This window comes from Haliotis asinina, chromosome 1 (assembly GCF_037392515.1).
Source record: "Haliotis asinina isolate JCU_RB_2024 chromosome 1, JCU_Hal_asi_v2, whole genome shotgun sequence".
NCBI classification, from domain to species: Eukaryota; Metazoa; Mollusca; class Gastropoda; order Lepetellida; family Haliotidae; genus Haliotis; species Haliotis asinina.
The window spans coordinates 101,034,453-101,057,260 of record NC_090280.1 but is presented as its reverse complement, the minus strand read 5'-3'; the positions used below and the strand labels follow the sequence as shown (position 1 = coordinate 101,057,260).

The 22,808-nt window shown below is 40.4% G+C and overlaps 1 protein-coding gene across 1 annotated transcript in view; it reads left to right on the top strand.

The window, feature by feature from the left end:
• Positions 1 to 22,808, top strand: part of LOC137277588 (polycystin-1-like protein 3) — a 52,224-nt gene that overhangs the window by 23,080 nt on the left and 6,336 nt on the right. The window contains exons 14-29 of the mRNA XM_067809393.1: positions 457 to 611; positions 2,162 to 2,825; positions 6,344 to 6,455; positions 6,819 to 7,057; positions 8,482 to 8,656; positions 9,111 to 9,212; positions 10,387 to 10,962; positions 11,731 to 12,315; positions 12,760 to 12,824; positions 13,214 to 13,449; positions 17,829 to 18,006; positions 18,768 to 18,898; positions 19,733 to 19,946; positions 20,486 to 20,591; positions 21,407 to 21,527; positions 22,240 to 22,282. Coding sequence (XP_067665494.1) covers positions 457 to 611; positions 2,162 to 2,825; positions 6,344 to 6,455; positions 6,819 to 7,057; positions 8,482 to 8,656; positions 9,111 to 9,212; positions 10,387 to 10,962; positions 11,731 to 12,315; positions 12,760 to 12,824; positions 13,214 to 13,449; positions 17,829 to 18,006; positions 18,768 to 18,898; positions 19,733 to 19,946; positions 20,486 to 20,591; positions 21,407 to 21,527; positions 22,240 to 22,282 — 3,702 coding nt within the window. The remainder of the gene's footprint in view (positions 1 to 456; positions 612 to 2,161; positions 2,826 to 6,343; positions 6,456 to 6,818; positions 7,058 to 8,481; positions 8,657 to 9,110; positions 9,213 to 10,386; positions 10,963 to 11,730; positions 12,316 to 12,759; positions 12,825 to 13,213; positions 13,450 to 17,828; positions 18,007 to 18,767; positions 18,899 to 19,732; positions 19,947 to 20,485; positions 20,592 to 21,406; positions 21,528 to 22,239; positions 22,283 to 22,808) is intronic.

Below are 22,808 nucleotides of genomic sequence, written 5' to 3'. Positions count from 1 at the left end.
TCGCTACCAGAGAAGGTCCCGGGCTTCTCTTATCCATGCTTGTCGTAAGATGCGACAAAAGGGATCGGATGGTTAGACTTGCCTACTTGATTGAATCGTGTCATCGGTTTCTGTTTGCGTAGATAGATGCGCATGCTGTTGCTCACTGCATTGTCTGGTACAGACTCGATTATTTACATACCGCCACCATATAGCTGGAATATAGCTGAGTGCGGCGTTAACAACAATCAATAATTGAATCAATCGGGTTCATCGCATACAGATATTGGCATCCACAAATCATGTATGTGTATCACATCTACAGACCATTGAAATATGTTTTCGGTAATGGTAGATTCCAGTTAAACGTATTTCTGTATATCAGTACGTGTTTTTCATCTAAGTATTTCGCTTTAATCTATCATGCCAATGACAAACATTCTAAGTGGCATTTAACATACACATTCCATCATACAGAACTTCGTACCAGGAACCGTATCCAACTTCTACATGACGACGGAGAGAAGTCTTGGTGCCCTGACACGTCTCAAGGTGTGGCATGATGACAAGGGAAGTTCCTCCAACTGGCACATCGATAGGATTGTTGTCATAGATGTGCAGACAAAAGACAGGTAGGTAACCACAAGGCTACCCACAACGTAGAGCAGATACTAACCCATGGATGCCTTTAGGGTAGCGTTATAGAACACACCACTCCCAGAAGTCTTTACGGGCGATGGGGTAATTTGGTGGTTAAAGCGCTGGCTCGTCATGCAGAAGACCCGGGTTCGATTCCCCACGGTGGTGCAATATGTGAAGCCCATTTCTCGTGTCCCCCACCGTGATATTGCTGGAATATTGCTAAGAGCGCTGTAAACCCATACTCATTCACTAATGGGACAGAGAATGTTCTATTGTGAAAGGTCGAGGTATAATCGAGTAATACCACTACGTGTCCAGTCTTGACTATGCGTTTGCTTCAGAGAACTATACTACACTTCTCTGTGTATGACCGCTTTACACGGAACGGCGAGCAAATATATCCGGTATCCGTCATGCCTGAATTGTTGAGTATATACAACAATCAAAGTATAACGAGACCTTGTGTACTTCTCCCCTGGGACAAGTAAGCTGACCATTGATAGAATAATATATTTTCTCATTTTCCTCTAAGTGCTCCTGATTTACATACCCCATGCCAGCCAAAAATAATGCTTTCAAGAGAAAGGATACGGTTGCGATCTGTTATGGCTTGAGTACCGGATTCAACATTCGCTTGAAACTACATGATTATTGCTTTCATTAACGACATCTGTTATTCTAGTTTGTCCACTGCAGACAAAGCGTGTCATGCTAACCAGCATAAGCTGAATTAAATGGCTGACGCTTGTTCAGCTGTGTAGTATTATGTCAATAGATGAGTATCAGACTGGTATCATGCTGTTATCATACAGGCAAAAATATATGGTAGAAAGTGGATTGTAACATCAGTATAAAGTAAGTACACTGCATGAAATTAAAGACTACCTCGTGTTCAACTGAACGTACAGGGCCACGTGACCGCAAAAATGGCATTAAAATTTGGTTGAAACTTGAGATTTAAAAAACATCCGAATTTCAAGTCTGTAATAGCTACTTCGCACTACATGTATTTGCTCATGCATGCTTGAAGTCATTTCTAACCCGAATCTTCTCGGGTCTCACATCCACTAAACGATGTTGGTTCGAACCTAGCCGTCGACAAAAATACACCATTCCGATACCTTTGGAATCTTCCACTTCACTGAAATTTGAAAAATTCCCGTCTGTTGCACCTGTATTTCAACTGACGTGGTAACTATGTGATATGTGAATTTTGTCCCATTGTGATATCAACACAATACCATTCGCATTTCTTTCCAGGTAGACCTGTGAAGGTCCGGGGTAGAATAGGCCTTCAGCAACCCATGCTTGCCGTAAAAGGCGACTATGCTTGTCGTAAGAGGCGACTAACAGCATCGGGTGGTCGGGCTCGTTGACTTGGTTGACACATGCCATCTATTCCCAGTTGCACAGATCGATGCTCATGCTGTTGGTCACTGGATTGTCTGGTCCAGACTCGATTATTTACAGGCTGCAACCATATAGCTGGAACATTGCTGAGTGCGGCGTAAAACTAAACCCACTCACTCACTCTTTCCAGGTACATATTTATCTGTCACAAATGGCTTGGCCTTGATAAGGATGACGGCAGACTCTACAGAACGTTCGAAGCTTTCTCCCCGGACGGTCAAGAGATAGCTATGTTCGACATCGTCTCGAAACAGAAGCTTTTCGATGATCACCTATGGCTATCTGTCATCAAACGGCCAATGTTTAGCCGGTTTACAAGAGTCCAAAGATTCCTGTGCGCAGTGGCAATGCTGTATCTCGGGATGGTCACCAACGCCATGTGGTTCCAAGACTATGACAGCAGTACCCAGAAAACCAGAGGTATAGAAATAGGCCCTGTTAAACTGAACTACAGGCAGGTGTACGTTGGGGTGGTGTCCGCAGTTATAATAGTCCTCCCTGGGTTTCTCATGACTTGGGCCTTCAGGAGAAGAAATTTGAAGGGAGAGGTGGTGGAGGAAAGTCTCAACAGAAAAGGAAGAAGATGTCGATGTATGGGATACATCACTGGAGAGCTAATCCTACCCTGGTGGTTTATTTTCGTTGGTTATGCGATCGTGGTGTTGTCTATAGGAGCAAGTGCCTTCTTCACCTTCTTGTACAGCTTGGAATGGGGTGGCGCTACATCTACCAACTGGCTGATGTCACTTGTATTTTGTACTACCGGAAGTACCATTCTTATAGAACCCATCAAGGTAGGAGCCATTGTTTCACATAACAGTTTTGTAGATATCTGAGTAGATGCTTGTTAGCAGCTACCACCCATTAGCAACAGAAGGTAGGTGTTCCCGTTTCGCAGGCGTCATTAATCATGTATAAGCAGTTCATGGCATTACTGCGTCACATTATAATGGTACTTTTGCAGACTGCTTCATCATAATTGGTTTTGGATGCCAACAATATGTACTCATTAAACCAATGTCGTAACACTTTGCTGTCGGAGAGGCTATTTCAGTTCTCGTTACATTCACGAAAAGTATGGCATACTAGATTAACACATAACACACATTACTTTTGTATTTGTGAGGTGCAAACGCCTGCAATCATTTAGCCAAGCTGAATGTGTCTCTCAGGTGAAGTTTCACTCTAGACTATACACTTGGATTATTCCACATGAACTTTCAACCACTAATACTTAAAATATTTGTATTTTGGCCATTGCAAATGGTCAATGAACATAACTGTAGCAAATTAGGAGCCACGTGACTATGTGAGTAATCTGATGTTATTGTCCTGTTTCAGTTCATAGTTAATGCGGAATTAGAGTTTTCTACAAAATCTCTAATTTAATCACACTCTGTGCTTTCGCTGATCAAAACATCGATAAACTGGTGTAATCGATTCAAAACAATTTTACACATAATAGAGTACTAGTTCAGTGCATACATTCGACCTGCACAATCGGAAAATCCATTCCATTTTAGTAGCACCCATTAGCTTTTCCTGGAATTTAGCGAAGGGCCGACTGGTGTCCTAGAATCGGCTCGAGAGGCGTGTTCGGTAACAGTACAGCGAGGCCCAGCGCTGAGAGAACACGTTATTCTCATATGGTCATGCTGATGTTCTCGAAAACAGCTTCCCCCAGACGTCATCTCACTCCCTCCGAACTAAATTTCTTAACTTACTCATTAGCCTCCAACTTTGCCTTTTTCAAGGTTTTTTTTAATGTTTTAAGACAAGTACTGGTCAGTAACGTTCCCGCTTGCTTTAAACATAGAGAAAACGAACACAATCGCATGCAACCTATTCCGCTCTACGAGTTGACAAAGTTTACAGTAATACACCGATTCCAGGAATCGACATATCCTGTAACAACGTGTTTATGTGTACCACAGTGACACTGACATCGTTCATAGTTGTGAGATCGATGTCATCAATATACCCACTATTTAATCCTTCAGTTACGTTAGGAATACAAGCTGGAAACAATTCTTTTCTGTTATTGTATTGTGTAAAGCTGAACATGAACAGGAAAAATAGAGATTTGTGGATTGGAAACTGTAAATCGCCCAACACAAACGCAGCGAGTGTATTTGTAGTCGATTAAATCTTTAGGCATATCAAATTACAGGTTATAAAATTAATACAGAAACTGTATAATCAGTAAATATCCATATAGAGCATTGTATAATCAATAAAATCTTTTGAAATCTACAAACGGCAACACAATGGGGGAAAGTAATTATGTTGTAGAAATACTAAATATAAGTCATTATGTATCCCCCCTGTCGGAATGCTAGGATTTTATTTTAGATTACCCTGAAATGGAACAATTAAACAGGCTGCATGTGGATTTCGTAATAAAAAAGAAAGATTCGTTTCCGAGTCATTAAAAATCACGAGACACAAGTTAACCGCAGCTCAGTCGAACCGAATTAATGTTGAAGTGAAGATTCGCGAAGGTGTCACGTGCTCGGGAGGAAGTTCGGCAGATGCAGTCATTTTAAGGGCGTTTGATGCACTTGCTACGTCATATGATCAGCCATGAGGAACCTTTGAAACTATAGACATCCACACATGACAGTGCCACCGTTGAAGGGTTTGGCTTACTCATATACAAACATGTATGAGTATACATACAACATTTCACCAATTTTTAAAGATAGCATACATATGTACGTATCTCTACAACAGGTGACATTTGTGAATTAAATTAATTTAAACATTTCCCAGTTTGGGGGTTTTGCTTTCGGAAGGTAGGTGTTAGACAGTGTTAAAATAGTTCTAAAAGCTGGATAAGACTGCTCAGTGAACAGACACTGTGAAGATAATGCATTCACTGTTTAGTTTCATGAGACTGATTTTGGAAAATACATCAAACGTTTTGGTCCATTTTTTTATGACTGGCCCATCAGTGCTGACGCCCCAGATACTGATCCATTTCATGACTGATCCCATCAGTATTGACTCCCTTGCCAGATACTGATATTTCTTATGACAGATCCCATCTGTACTGACTCCCAAGTTACTATTCCATTTGATGACTAATCCTATCTATATTGACTCCCCAGATAACGATTCATTTGATACCTGCATTGACACCTTAGATACTGATCCATTTGATGAGTAATCCCCAGATAATGATCCATTTGATGACTGATCCCAAGTGTACTGACGCCCAATATACTCATCCACTTGATTACTGATCCCATCATTATTGACTCGCTTGCAAGATACTGATATTTTCTTATCTCATCTGTACTGACTCCCCAGATACTAATCCATTTGATGACTAATCCTATCTGTATTGATAATGATCCATTTGATTACCGATCCTATCTGTATTCACACCCCCAGATACTCATCCATTTGATGGTTGATCCCATCTGTACTGTCTCCCCCGATAATGATCCATTTGATTACTGATCCCATCATTATTGACTCCCTTGCCAGATACTGATATTTTCTTATGACTGATCCCATCTGTACCGACTCCACAGGTACTGATCCATTTGATGACTAATCCTGTTTATGTTGACTCCCCAGATAATTATCCATTTGATGACTAATCCAATCTATATTGACTGCTCAGGTAATGATACATTTGACTACTGATCCTATCTATATTGACTGCTCAGATAATGATTCATTTGATTACTGATCCCATCTGTACTGTCTCCTCAGATACTGATCCATTTGATGACTAATCCTATCTATATTGACACCCCAGATACTGATCCATTTGATGACTAATCCTATCTGTATTGAATGCTTAGATACTGATCCATTTGAATACTGATCCCATCTGTACTGTCTCCTCAGATACTGATCCATTTGATGACTAATCCTATCTATACTGACACCCCAGATAATGATCCATTTGATGACTAATCCTGTCTATATTGACACCCCAGATACTGATCCATTTGATGACTAATCCTATCTGTATTGAATGCTTAGATACTGATCCATTTGAATACTGATCCCATCTGTACTGTCTCCTCAGATACTGATCCATTTGATGACTAATCCTATCTATATTGACACCCCAGATACTGATCCATTTGATGACTAATCCTATCTGTATTGAATGCTTAGATACTGATCAATTTGATTGCTGATCCCATCTGTACTGTCTCCTCAGATACTGACCCATTTGATGATTAATCCTGTCTATATTGACACCCCAGAGAAACTCATCCATTTGATTACTGATCCCATCTGTATTGAAACCCTAGATACTGATCCATTTGATGCTGTATTGACTCTCCAGATACTCATCCTGTCTGTGGCTCTGTCCAGCGTGTTCAGACGGACAGCCCAGGAAGACATGGGGACAGTTGCACCAGTGAAGAAGGTCAACGCCCGCGGAATCATGTCTATAGGTTGGTTAGAGAACTCTGCACTCGTGAAGATCCGGGTTGTAATTGGTTTTCCACAACCCATGTATGTTGTAAGAGGCGACTAACGGGATCGGGCGGTCAGACTGGCGGACTTGGTTGACACATGTCACCGTAATTCCAATTGCGTTGGTCGAAGCTCATGCTACTAATCATTGGATTGTCTGGTCCAGTCTTGATTATTTATAGACCGCCGGCTTTTAGCTGGAACATTGCTGACAACAACAAAGCAACCTACAAACAAGCAGAACTCGGTATAAAAAGTATTTATACTAACCTTAGACGTATGTCACAAAAACGAAATGCATTGATTGCCAAGGTCATTAGAAATCAATTATTACGTTTAAGTTCCCATGAGTCTGCATTCGGAGGTCCCAGAGCCGCCGGATGAGAATTCGGAAGAGATAAAGAAGCGCCGAGAGGAGCTTGTCCTGAAGCACCGGCTATTCCTGGTCAGCAAGAGTCTGGGGGCCAAGCTGGCGTTTGTTGTCGTCCTCACAATCATCTGTCTTCACAATAATGTCAAGGAATCCTACCTCCTGAACACCCTGATAAAAACATATGGCAACCAAACGTTCCTTTCAAAGGTGTGTCTGTAGCTCATTAGTTCTATTCAATGGATAAAACCGTCCGTTCACCCATTTTTAGGTAGCCTAGTGATTAAAGCGTTTGCTCGTCACGCCGAAGAACTGGCTTTGATTCCCCAATGGATACAATGTATGAAGCCCATTTCTGTTGTCACCTGCCGTGATATTGCTGGAACATTGCTAAGAGCGGAGTCAAACTAAACTCACTTACTCGTCCACTCATTCGCTCGCTCACCCATTTCTGAAAGGACCCGTCAAGGTCCCGGGGTAGAATGGGCCTTCAGCAACCCATGCTTGCCATAAAAGGCGACTATGCTTGTCGTAAGAGGCGACTAAAGGGATCGGGTGGTCAGCTCGCTGACTTGGTTGACACATGTCACCGATTCCCGATTGCGCAGAACGATGCTCATGCTGTTGATCACTGGATTGTCTGGTCAAGACTCGATTATTTACAGAGCGCAGCCATATAGCTGAGTGCGACGTAAAACTAAACTCATTCACTCATTTCTGAAAGAATACCCTGAAGGATAAGGTGACAATTACACTACATGTTCTAGCGAAACTTAGGAGAACATCTTGGGGGTTTGAGAATGCAGTCTGAGTTCATATTGATTGAATGACATGGGTAATGTAATGCCATAGCTTTCACTTGTTCATGGTCTCAGTATTAGCAGTATTAGTGTTGGTATTAGAAGTATTGGGGGTAGTATGAGCACAGAGATATCGGTATCGTTTCTATATGTAATGGGTGTAACACATGCATTCCACTTGCTATGACGTACCACTGTTTTATGTGAATCAGTTTTGTGTTTTCGTCTGGTAGCAGTTTTCCCGTTCAAAAATTAAGTGGTGCCGACTACATTTCATTTCAATTCTCATTTAACTATAAATGCATTCTTTATATGTGCCTTAGTTTTCGGGATTAATGAACCCATGCAGTAGGGACAGATCAGAATATCTACAGCCTGCCTCCTTATAACTGGAATAGTGTGTATGTGTGTATGTGTGTGTGTATTGGCGCGTGTGTGTATGCGTGCACCTTTCAACGTCAAAGGTATGTAAATTTAGTGTAAACATTACAGTGATCTATGATGAATGTAGACGCACTGACTTAAACCCCGTTGTCTTTTTTTACAACAAACAAACAAACTTTTTACAGATTAAAGACGGTAACAGGAATGAGAATTGATTAAATTGCCAGAAAAACAAAACAAAACAAAAAACGAAAAAAACCCAACTGATATCGGTTCATGCAACGGTCAGCTACACAGATAAACAACTCGGTATGCTTTCTTATGCACATCAGTACGTATTACTCCGGTACAATATGTTGTTATGGTATATTTTCGAGATCTTTGGTAATCTGTGCGTACGATGATGTTTTGCAAAGTAAAATCACTGGTTCTCACAATTTGCTATTTCAGAGCGTTAACAAATCGTCGGAAGTTTGGGGCTGGTTTGACCACAGTTTCATACCTGCACTCATTCCTAAACGACAACTTAATGGGAATCTTATGTCCGTCTATGACCAGCGGTTTACTGTGGACGGTGTCAACTATCGACTAGGAGCGATCACCCTGCGACAGTATAGAGTCAGAGGTCAGAACCCAACTGAAGGTTTCACATAATACTCAAAACTTTCTGACATGTCCATCTGTATATATTCATAGGTAAAGGCGACACAAACATGACACAAATCACAAATAGATATTCACTGGTAAGGACAAACACTCAACACTATGTTGCATATCTCACTTATAAACATTCATAGATCATGGCAAGCATTTAACTGTGTGTATCATATCCCACTTGTAAACATTCATAATCGTGGCAAACATTTAACTCTGTGGTGCATATTCCACATATGTATGTGTGAAACCCACTTCTGGTGTCCGCCGCCGTGATATTGGCGGTATATTATTAATACTGTGTACTAACAGTAAAACTAAACACTTTTACTCACTCTAGAGGTATAGTAGTGGTCTCTGGATTTATATCAGTTTGTGTAACGCACCTGTGCTGTACAAGACTAATGGTTTACGCGTGTGTTTAGGTCCATGCCATAACCAAGCGATTACAAGATGGTACAGTGCTCCTCTGAGATGTATGCCAGGATACGATTCCCAGTCAGCTGAAACTGGCATATTTAGAGAACGTAAGTAATGAATGTTGAATCAGATGTTTTCATATTTGACTTTCTTGAACCATCTTAATCAGTGATGTGTTTGTGTGTGCTGACGACCATTCACACATTTATAGGATAGTTGGGTAGCCTAGTGGTTAAAGCATTTTCTCGTCACGCCAAAGAACTGGGTTCTGATAAGTCACATCAGGAATTTCATCCAGTGTATGACATCAGCAGTACTAGAAGTATCAGAAATAATTCAGCGGTGATCTTTAACGGATACCTAGTGGTTAGGGAAAACAAGTGAAATGTACATGATTTGCCTGTTTAAAACTGCATGCTGATTAGTTTCGAAGTTTTTCTAATCCACGAACGTGTGTGCAGTATAGCCAGTGTACTTTTAGGGTCTGATACAACTAAGACTGCTGCCAAATCTTTTATAAAACCACTCTTGAAGATTGCATCTAGCAGTACAATTAACATATCGTAATTACTAATCCCCATGACATTCGCCAGAAGTGCAGTTTTTAAGTCTTAAGACTGGCAAACCATCTTGGAATTTGTCGTGGACACGTATACCATCTTTGGTACTGGAAGTAAAATTAGTTGGATAGTAGCTGGTGAAGTCTTGTAGATGAATCAGTAGTTCCTGTGCTTTGCCATTTAAGCAAAATGATAGTCTTTGCTCTACCTTCTGTAAACTCTTCACCAAGATGCCGCACGGCCGACACTGCTAAGCCTGTTGATACACTTTTGAAGCAAAGGTGATATAGGACAGATTCGTATAAATCACAAGCCAATACTGAGGATTCAACGAATTCATCTCTTCGTGCCAAGGATGATTGAAGTCTCCATTAGTTTTACTTGCTATGGTACAGGAGTCTGAGAGCGTTAGTAAGTACTAAGAATAGTCAGGGCAGTCTTGGGGTGGGTATGGCTATTTCACGTGTGTAAGCTGGGCTTCGTCAAGGTCAGCAGTATATGTAATAGTACAGAAAGGTAGCACTCGGACTCCCTTTGTTAATGATTGTGACCTTCAGGTTTTAACGTTAACAATGACCACATGCAGGATAGAGGGTTAAACCACAAGGGATATGCAAGAAAGGAATGATGATAGATCCAAACAATATGCATTAACAACTCGTTAGGGTCTGGTTCCAAGATTCCAACAAAACAGTGATATTTTTACTATTTTCACTCCTAGAATGGCAGAGGTGCAATGCCACCGACAGCTGTACGGAGAAACCTTTCCTCTTCACCAAAAGCACAGGCGGTACTGGAATAATCATTGAAGGAACTTTCGGTTACTATGGTGATGGCAGTTATATTGAAAGCTGGAATAAAGATCAAAGGTACGCATCTAGCAGGAGAATATTCGTGGAAAGAGAGAAGTGGTTAGATTCGCAAAGTCGGGCCCTGATTGTGGAAGCGTCCTTTTACAATCCCAACGTCCGTCTGTTTACCCGGCTGCAGGTTATGTTTGAGTTCCCAACTCTTGGTGGTGTGAGCTTCAACGTTGATGTCAAGACAGCAAGACTCTATCCGTACGTGAACGTGTGGGACTACCTGATCCTTCTGTTACAAGTAGTTTTTGCCGTGATTGTGGTCATCCGTTTGTGCAAATTCTGCCATTCAACGTGCTGTACCGGTGAGCGGGTTTTCAGTTTAAGCACGTGTGTGTTTGTTTTAGAAATGTTACTCTCGCTGTGTGCTGTGATCGTGTATGGAGTAAAGATCGACAGGACTATCTTCGTAGTGGAGGAAATTCACAACAACCCAGGTAAACTCATTAATTCATTTACAATCAAATTCCTCATTTGATCTAGGTAGGTGGGGTAGCCTAGTGAGTACAGCCCTCGCTCATCACGCCTCACACGCGGGTTCGATTCCCTACATAGTTATAATATGTGAAGTCCATTTTCCCCGCCGTGATGTTGTCCCCACTCACTTATTCAGCTGACCTAGATGTTACTCTATAGAGTTGACGGAGCAGGCTACAATGATTTCAACTTCGTACCATTGATTCTTCAGAGTTATTTTCGTTCAGTGTCTATCTTTGTACGTGTTGTACGTAATGGTCTACTTCTCTGGAGCTTGAACCCGTTAAACATTATGTTTATGAACGAGAGTTTGACATACATGTGCAATCAAACCATCACTGTACTACTGAAATATTCAGCTGCAAACGAAATGTTCCTAATACTTAGAAGAGTGATCTATCGCGGCGACACGTTGCCGATATATTTATCACGACATGCAAACGTCGAGAGACAAGCACACGTGATACGCCTTCTTAAAATGAGACGAGGTGTTGGTTTGGGAGTACAAAACCAGCGGAGTTGGGAGTACAAAACCAGCAGAGTATCCTTCAAAAGAAGTGAATTAGTGTATTAATCACAATAGCATTAAGACACAAAACTCAGTGGTTGTATTGTTGCCATGTTAAAAATCCAAAACAGGTGTAATAGAATGTGTGTATGAACATTCATCGTTTATTGCGTGTCCAGGATGTTCATGGAAGGTACACTATACTTTGTTTCTTTTTCAGAAAACTACGTATCGTTTGACTTGGTTCATCTTTTGGATGAAATCTACAGGTGCAGTCTTGGAATGGTTTTGTTCATACGTATATTATACCTTCTACAACCACTGTCTCTCAACTACAACCTGTTCCTCATGCGGGCGACTCTTCTAGCCTCTAGGGCGGAGCTGTTTGGGTTTTCATTTATCCTCTCCGTTGTAGTGACAGCATATGCATCCTTCTTCTACCTCCTGGAGGGGCCAATCACGTTTGACATACGTACACTATACCATTGTTACTTGGCACTGGTGGAGTCCCTTCTGGGGCTGGTCCGATCTCGACAGCTGTTGTTTTCAGAGTCCGGGATTGAGGTGTATCTCAAACAGACAATGTTCATATGTTTCTTCTTCACAGCGACAATGATTCTCATGAATATTGGAGCCAGTATCCTAAACCTTGACATGTCGTCTATCAAGGGTCATAAAGATTTTACAGTTGGTCCAAAGTTTGATCGCAATTTGAACGAATTCCTTTGGAAGACTGTTGAGGAGCTTTTCAGGAAGTGTTCGCCCAGGGTTCAACGTGGATTTACAACAGATTCAGTCTACCCGTGTGAGTAAACGTTCGTGAGTTTCTTATATGGTTCGGAAGTTGTTTAACATTACAAACGGCAGAATATCAGTACATACTTTCGACGTCTAGAAAGATTCTGAACCAAACAATCTTGAATATAAATCCGAGAAAATCGTGAAATTAAACCTGATTGATAGCCTACCACGACAGTAATCCCTCAGTTCGGTACGCGCTGTAACGTCACATGGCTCGGATATACCTATATACACATCTAACTGCAAACAGTGAATTCAGATTGATTGATTAATTACGTAAACCCCTGTCACACACCTGTGGCATCATTTCCTTCAGTCCTAGCCTGTGGTATGAGGCAATGAACGACAAACAGATGTAAATGTTGTGCTGATTGGACGTGGACTAGGATTGTCTCTACCATTGTTTGTGGTTGCTGGATGTCATTGTATCTCATTCTATGTTTCAAAGTGTCGAAGGAGGGTGACGAGGATGGTGCGTCCATGGGTGTAAATACATTCGAGATCACCAGCAAGGTAACATGACATAAAATGTTGGTCAAAGGGCAACAGATCTAGTACATCACAGTGTATGCGTTTCTCGTTGACACACTTACATTTCCAACGTCACACCTTAAGATATTTGTCAGCGCAGTTGCACAAATAAACTGATTGTATACGGAACAGCAAGAGAAATGCAAGTTTCGAAAAAAATAAAATCTCATGAAAGTAAGCGTTCATGTTTAATGTCTACAAATGATAAAAACCAAGAGTTGCCTTTCTTTTGCTGTTCAGTATAAATTGTGTCCACAGTGCTAACCTATTGTAATATGGTGTCACATATTTTCAAACGTGATCATTTTGTAGGAATTTTGTTTGTGTATTCATACTAACACTGTGATTATATGCAAACGTTTTGTCAACAGCTAGACAAGCTGATGATGACGATCACTAACAGCAATAACGCTGACATCCTTCTAGCCCGATCTATCGCGAACAATGCTTTGCTGGAGCTCAACACTGCCCAGTCTCGTATCAGGCAGACTGAGGAGGAGGTGTTTATCGTGAAACAGGAGCTCAGCCATCTGCAGGATACCGTCAGGAGACTGACATCTGAAGAAGAGAAAGCACCGGTTCCAGAGAAAGCAGAAGTGACGCTCAGGTACACACTGTGATATACGATCAAGTGGTGTGCGCCTGTTTCATCTACTATTTAAAGGGTTGATACGAGAGTGAGTTTAGTTTGTCGCAGCTTCTAGCAATGTTCCAGCAATACCACGGTGGGGAACACCAGAAATGGACTACAAACATTGCACCCTTGTGGGGAACCCGGGTCATCGGCATGATGAACGAGCTTATGGCAAGCCGTTTTCACATTTATTCAGGAATTATAGATATCTTCAATTGTTTTAAAGATATCAGCATTATATTTAAAGATATCAATAATGAATTAAAGATATCTGTAAATTATTGAAGATATCTCTAATTAATTTTACATATCCAAAATAGAATTATTGATATCTCAAAATGTTATAGAGATATCAAGATAATATTTCGTGATATCTCTATATGTTTTAAAGATCTCTGCAAAACAATTACGATCATAGTGTACATAATTGTATTAGAAATTAATTCAAGATATCTTGAATTCAATTCAACATATCTGGAATTCAATTCTAGATATCTTGAAATGATCGGTACATATCCACAACTGTATTACGGTTATCTTCAATTCAATTAGAGATATCTCTAATTCAATTATTGATATCTTCAATTCTTGCTATTACTGATATCTAAAATCGTTTTACAGATATCTTGAATTGATTTGAAGATATCTTGAATTGAATTAGAGATATCTTGAAATGTATTATAGATATCTTTAATTGTAACGGTGTCAAGATATCTTCAAATACTTCCGGCTACATATCCGTAAATACTTCCGGTTGGAAATGGTTGGTGACCATGCATGTACAGCTCTTACATGCCAAGAGCCGAGATGCAGTCAAGACATGATCCTGTATCGCGGCCGAAAACACCGCCTATATGAATTCTACCCAGATTCTATTACCCCTCGTAGTACTAGTATTTTGAGTCAGTTCCTGTATCAACGCTACCGAGCTAACACGTGTGGCAATGCGCCACATTCTTACAGTCTGTTTCTGATAGTGTTCTACAGTGGCGGTGCGCAGTGTTCATTCGAGCATTCATTTTCGCCGTTTTTTCACATACACTTTTAACCATTAACATATAAAAGACTTCTGGTTAGTTTTGTGCGGAACACCAAATTCATTCTTTGAAAAACTTGTGGTTAGTTAACACCGAGTGATTAAAAGTAGCCAAAAGGTCGTCTGATTCTTGCCCGCTATAACGAAACCACAAACAGGTTACGTACATCTGTCGCCACAGCACTGCAGCGAACCGCTGTGACGTCATGTAAGGAAGGGTTTTCGGTTAGCTTTGCACATGTATATAAAATGTGTAACAAGTCCGTAATTTTGCTGATTTCTCGACGTCAACAAAAACATGCAATCATTGCTTTGCCCTCAAACCAGGGGTCGGGTGATGGTGCCACCATGCACAAATATCCATAGGACCCGCAGTTCCTGCTTAGTGGGTTGTTTGCGAAGCGAGCGTTGAAGAAGCCCGTGGTATATTTTAAATCCGATGGCTAGACCCCCCTCTTGCTTAAAGATACAAAATGCTGTTTAAGATTTGTTTTGATCACGACAAAAAAAAAAACAGAAAAAGTACTTACTAGTAGTAGTAAATGCTTAATGACCAAAAGGAGTTTGACACTCACCTTGCTTTCAAGAGTGAAATTGTTATATTTTAATCAATGTCCTGCAAAATCCTATAGGACACCGATTAAATACGTATTTTACTTCCAGTAGAAAGTAATTTAGATTTTGTTACTCGGTGGAAATACACCTTAATGGCATTTATTCTCAGACTGGGGGATGTTAGCCACTGGGCGCTGCTACATTTTTTTCACAAATCGTGGAGTCACGGGTTAAAATCAGTTTGAGAAAATGGGTTTAGACAAACCAGTAAACCAGACAAATTATCCTCGGAAATGTACATGAATTCTACAGTGACCCACATAGGAATAAATCAGGCCGCCCCTCAGATTGGTTGAATCGCGAGTTCACATTTGTCAAAAGGGTCGATTTAAGGCATTTAAATGTCGAAATGAGTAGTTGTAATGACGGGTTTCATTTGTAACGATGCCAATAAATGATTTATACAATTGTAACACTCCCGTTCAAGGTATAAACATATTGATATTAGAGATAAAGCTATTGGATTCCCCAGTTCTAATTGTCTAAACAGCTTTGATTTAAATGAAGTACAAATATTGTCTCACAACCACAGCTCTTTAGAACATTGCCCTGTGATTTGGCACACGGGTCTGTGATACTCTAATGTAAACACCCGGTGAGTCTGTCCAGAGAAACGTACTTTATGACTGTAATAACAGTTACTATTGAATTGCTTATCGTGAATTTAAGTTTGCCTGGATTTTGAAATCTAACTCTGGGGAATATTTGCTAGCATTGCGTGCCGCCAATGCTGAACACATACAGAAATGGACTATAGAAACATGGGACATGCGCACAACATGTCAACAAGCCAGCTCGCTACCGCTGATACAAGAACTGAACGGTTTACCGAGCTATTATTATCTAAATTCATGGTAATAAAATATGACAGTTAAATGTATGTACAGGGAAATTATCTGGGAGTACATCGATATCAATGTTTTAGTCAAAACCCCACGGGAAATATTTCTAGAACGTCTCGAGAAAATACGAGGGGTAGTCGGCCACGAGAATCTGAAGAGGGTTGTGGTGACTTTTTACGTCGCACTGGCAATATTTCGGCCATATAGCGACGGATCTGGGTAGGATGTACAAAAGTGGTGTTCTCGGCCGCGATGCAGGATCATGTCTTGACAGTACAAGACTGCTTCTCGGCTCTCGGCATGTGCGAGATGTACATGCATGGTCACCCGCCATTTTCCGAACCGGAAGTATTTGAGGATATGTAGCCGGAAGTATTTGAAGATATCTTGAAATTGAATCTGTTCAAGATATCTTTAATCTATTTAAAGATATCTCTAATGCGGTTTAAGATATCTTCAATTCGATTCGAGATATCTATAAAACAATTTCAGATATCAGTAATCCCTTAACATATTTTCTCTATTTGAGATATCTTTAATTAATTTCAAGATATCTCTATTTCAATGCATGATATCATTAACTCTTTTTAAGATATCACTAATATGATTCAACATGTCCTTAATTCAATTCACGATATCTTTAATTTCATTGGAGATATCAATAATTATCTCAATTCGAGATATCTTTAATTCAATTCAAGATATCTTCAATTCAATTCAAGATATCTTCAATTCAGTTTAAGATATCTTTAATTCAATTAAAGATATCTTTAATACCTTAATAAAAGTGAAAACGGCTTGCCATACGAGCTCATAATCGCCTCTCCTCTAAAGGGTTGAAACTAAAGCATACTCGGTTTGAATAGTAAAACATGTGCTTTGCCGTTCATCCTGTATAGATATTAAATAGCGATATGGGTTAACAAGAGTAGATTGTTTCTCTTCCTCAAAATGATACCGTAGATATAAGACAACATATCCTCCTGACCCACGTTGACTGTCAAGGGGCGATAACTCTCTCGAGTACTCGAGAAACAGCTTCACCCTAGTGTCCCATTTCCGTTTCAACACCAGTTACATCACAGCTTAGTATGAGATGAAAGCCCGAAGTAAAGCGAGTCTGAAACCTTTACCAACTGCGAAAACGTGTGAGCACGTATGTGAAAAATCTAACATGAGCAGCATGAGTTTTAGGTTCGAAGCCTGCAGCGGTTCTGTTATGTCTTGTACTTTTGCACACTGAATATGCAAATGATGTGATAGAAACAATGTTTGGTTACCGTACAGAATGTTCGCCTAACACAGAGCGTAGCGCTACGACCATCGTAGGTCTATGTGGAATTAAAGGAGTTGGGCGATCACCTTAGCACCACTATCGCTATGTCGAACGGGACCGGGGCTAGATTTTCGAAGCCATCTTAGCGCTAAGATAGCCGTAAGTGCTTCGAAATCCAGGAATATGTCTGTCAGGTGTACCAGATACCAGGTTAAATGATTTGGGATTTCGGGGAAGTAGTGTGAACTATTTCCATTCCATCTTCAATCGCAGTACATCCCTTTTGGAACGTGAGCCAAATGCAGTCGACAAAACCTTCTCTATTATCTCAAAGGTTACAGCAGTCTCGATTACCCACCGAAACATATTCCACTGAACATAAGTGGCAGAACAGGGGTGAAGATGGTGAGAATGGATATGTAAAAACGGATTTTTACCATTCCTTAATTCTTGCTATTTTGTTAAAGGAAACCGACATTAGACTCGTGGGTGATCATATCTACACTAGTATCTACTCGTAGATGTTGTGACCCATTGTAAAGGGATGCTGGCTCTACTAACGTCATTGTTCATTTTATTACAGCGTCGATGACACCACAGGCAGGGCATACGTGATGTTCAAAATATCATCAACATCCCCGACAACAGCCGAGGATGTGGAACTTAGTGACGTCACGAGCATGGAAACGGGCGCTCTTATAATGGGCATGCGCACTCTCTATGGAAAGGTCTACAAGTGTCAGTCTTCACTTGGTTTGCAGGTAAGGGAGTATGGTAAATTATGTTTGCGTATGTCACAGTCGTCGTAATTACCATGCCTGTTGAAAGCGGATAGTTGGGTTTTACACCGCTCTCGGCAATATTTGACAGACAGACAATACTAAAAAACATGAAAAGAGATAAATATGTGCTTAAAATAATTAAATGAATAAGATGGTAACTGGACATTCGGCATTTGTTTAGAGTTGTAAATACCTTGAGGTTCAAAAGACATTCTAGCTCGTTTAGTCTTGGTGATTGACACTGTGCAGCGGCGGCCCTAAGAAGAACGTTTATACTCTAGATTTTAAAAATGTGTCATTAATGATTTTTTCAGACGTTGAAAGTACTTGCCGCTCATAGAAAAGTGAAAGAATATCGACAGTGACCCCGGTTATTTCACTTAAATACTGTATTTTCAATTTTGTTATGTTTTGTGAACATCGTGACATGGGCCACCCGAAACGGAGTCGATGAGATTGATATATAATGATTTGGACCAAACTTGTTACTAAAAAAGAGTCCATTTGTTCACATTCAACGCCTTTTCGAAAGACGTCAGAAAGGTGCAATCTAGAACCACCACTAAGGTTATGGAGACCATCAAGAAACTTAATCTGATAATAATGTTTCCGATTTGTGGCGACTCTTTGGACGTGAAATCTGGACAAGAACATATGCGACGGCGGTTTATGACCCCAGACAATGGTGAATAACTACCGTAAGGTGTTTCTTTAAGGTATGTTGTATCTTCCTTCAACAGAAACAGCCAGTAAATCTCCAGTTCAGGATCGCCAAACCTCCTCATCCATACGAGGATGCCATTATTGCCGTTCGGTCAGAACACTCCAAGAAGTGGAAGTTCCTCACAACATGCAGTGGTTCACAACACAGTGTGAGATATACGTACTCGATAATATATTTTCTTGTCAATGTCGTTATCATGGAATAGTTTTTTATTTATGTCGCTGTTCTTGTTTTTGTGAGAGAGAAGCGAGTAGTTGCCATTTGAGTTCACAAAGACGCGTTTGCTTCTATGCATTTCGTTGTTTTGATTGCAAATTATACTTTAGGCCGATCTGCCCATTGTTATTTGTTTGGACTTTACAAAAGGAAAGTGCACACAATCAGAATCGGAGCATACAATACGTCATATAAACACCGGTAATAGAAGTTGACCAAAGATTCCCCACGTGTCGTGTAACACCACAATAAGTAGGGTTGGATCTTTCTATAAAGCCAGTAGCAGGTATGTCGCACTAATGCATTTAATGTGACGGAAGGCCATCTGACTGTAAATATCAGGCTTTGTTGAAATCAGTTGCATGCCTACCTCTCCCTTCGATATATACTGGACGATGTCTCATCAAGTGATAGAAACTTCTCAAGAAAAAAAGAGTTGTCTAGAAGCTGATGTTACAAACAGTACAGAGATGAAACTGAGTCGACATGTTACCCATACACGAGGCTCACATGATTATTACATGCGTGGGGAAATGTTACGTTTTGGATAGATGTTGGGGTTCAAGAATCAAAATTAGGCATCAATGAAATATTTCGAGTCTACCTCCGTGTACTTTTGTTTCCAATTGTGGCTACGTATGTGGGCAATTACGTTATTTAGATGTGTTACACCAGTCCCTGCGTTGACTATTCGATCGTAACTGATATTTTGTAAAAGCTGAAATTTTGACTGTACTCACTCTGAATAACTGAATAACTTACCCTTGTTTTTCAGGGTTCAGAAAGTGTGGGTGAAGGACATGTGGTTGCTTGTTTAAGCGATAATCTTCCAGATTACATTGCATGCGTCTCGGAGCCCAAAGCTTTTGTTCAATCGGTTACGCCATCTGGTGGCGAGTTTTCACTTCCGTTTGAGCCAAGGTCAAGGTTCTTCTATGAGAAAGGATGCGTGAAATCCAACAGTGATGTAACTATTAAGGTTGGTAATTGTTACGTATCTCTACCAAACGGAAATGATCTCTGTTGGAGAAACACATGGTAAAAATGGCGACGCAACCCTTTCCATTCCAAAGAAGTCCCTGCTAACAGCAGAGTCAGGTGTACAAATCCAATTTCATCACAAGCATGTGCTAATGAACTGTCAGTTCACAATGTGTGTGAGCTAGATGTGAGGGAGAGTGAGAAAGCCTGGTTTTATGTCACTTTTAGCAATGTTCCAGCAATATCACGGCAGGGAACACCCTAAATGGGCTTCTCACCTTGTAAAAACTACGACATAGAATGTTTTATTCATGTTTTCAAGATTCTCAACAAATACATTGCCACCCACTGAAGCACAAGCTGATTTTCTCTTTCAAATTGTATTTTGACAAGGCAATATTAAATTTTGTAACCAAGCTGTACATAGACTTCATTTATGAACACGTATTTATATGAAAGTGGGCACATGCAGCATCCGGAATCTATCTGTTGAGGTTATAGTCGTTGGTAATGTGCTCTGCTTGTTTACCCATCCAGCTGATACCAAGGCACCCCGTCCCGATTGTTCAAGTTATGCCCGAGGGGAACCTTCTGTGTCCGGTCAAAGTTGAGATTCCATTCCTGTCAGACACGTATGAAAACAGTGAGTATTTCCGTGTATGAGACTTTAGGAAACTAACAGAATGGAATGCCAAAGGAAGTAAATAATGTATAACACTGTCTTCACCTTTCCATGTTTCATTACTAGTAGTGATCTAACCTCTTGACACAATCCAAGGGCGAATCATAGTTTGGGGAGAAGGAGGGGTGGGGGTGCGTACAATCTTTAAGTCGGATGGTTAGATGGAAATGATTGTCTGGGTCCATCCCTGCACAAGGAGATTCTCCATCAGTTCAGCAGCGGTTTCCTTTCTCCGATCCTCACTGTAAACTGCACCAAGATTGATATCCTGTATCGATCGTAGTCAGCTAGAAGGAAATAGAATCGGTAAAGTTGTTGTGGTGATTTCCTTTAGTTATTTCTTATTAACCCTGCAAGATTCGTGTTGATATTGATACATAACCCAGGAATAGGTGCTTGTCTTATGAGATATGAAATATATCATAGACTAGGGAGTTATACTCTGTAAGACTGACTGACTGACTGAGTTTGTTTTTACGCCGCCTTTAGCAATATTCTAGCAAGATCACTGCGGGGGACACCAGAAATGGGCTTCACGTATCGTACCCATATGGGAATTCGAACCCGGGTCTTCGGCTTAACGAGCCAACGCTTTAACCACTAGGCTACACGCCCCACGTTGTAAGACGTTGATCAAAATATTCCAGATCAGACTCAATACCATTCCGCCGTTAGACACCTTAGTATTGTTGAAACTGCATAATGTAAATGATACACCCAAGTGTGATTGTGTATATATTTCAAATGGTTTTACCACTGTAAATCTATCTCTACAGGTCCTGAGTCCGAGTGGATGGTACTGAGCAGTACTTCAGACAACAACTGGTGGAAAGCCCCAACACAGATAGCGGTAGAGCGGTCCATGGTGATATTCCAGGCATATGTCGGCCCAGCGGGGTAGGTAGATCTAAACTCGTATTCAAAAGAAATTGTCTGCATTAAGAGTGGTTTGACTATAATGTTACAATGTAAAACACAGTTATGATACTAACATCATATACGTTATAATCATTTATTACCGCATGCTTAGTCTCCATCAAACAGTGTTTACTTCCATGATGATAACATAACAAATACCTTTCTTCCATCACATACACATGCAAAGACAAGGAAACTATTCCCTTGTAAACAAGACATAAGTACGGTGAGATACTCACATGCATTTCACTAATGTACTGCTTGTCTGCAGATGGGACCATGTGTTTGTTTTTCCTATGTTGAAGGAATCGTAGTGTTTTTGTCACATTGATTTATCAGTGATTCGTGGATTTGATAAATGCCAAACGTTTTCGGGGAATATTTGGTACTGTTTATTTTCTGGTCTTCTTGAACTATGGGAAATTGTCAGATCTTCTGAACCATGACATGTATTAGTCTGCTGGTGTTTTAAGGGTTAAAGACTACTGATATATAGCATCAGTCGTAGTAGTATTTCATGATGCTGTTGTTTGTATGGTCACATGCATCAGGTATTATGTAAGGCGCAGGTTATGTCCTTAGATATTTAGACATCTTATTTATCTGTACGATACATACCATTCAAAGATAAGCTATTCCGAGTAGTACGGAACAGAGGATGTATGTAAGTGTTCATTTCGTCTACTTCCAGCATACGGATTTCATTTTGCCCCAAGGTGTCTGAGCTCCAATGGGTGAGTTAAGTTCTAAGTCAAATTTAAGGTCAGCTAAGTGAAAACTACCGCTTTTCAACTATTTCCCTTAATGACAAAGCTAGCAAATGTGATGGACGCATGATACATGGCACCTAAACTGGACATTTGCTGACCATAAATATGTTACCCCATAAGTTTTAGTGTTACAACATTTCACTTCAGAAATAATATAATAGTGATTAAGTATTCAGACCCGTCTCAGTTTACTCCGAAACTCTTAATTCATTACTCTAGTGCGAAGATATAAACGATAGTCTGATAATTATTCTATTTCATTGTGGTGCGAGATTTAGTTCGTGATTTTTTTTCTGACAGCAGGGAGATAGGTTAATCGTAAACAGCAAGACAGGCTGACAGTTATTACATTTGTGTGATGGATAAGATGGCATCCTAGCTGCATATATTGATAATGCTCGTGATGTCTTTTACTGATTCAGTTATTTATGGGTCTGGAGCAATAGGTGAACAGTCTATTGCCTAAACCACAAACACAATGAGATACTAC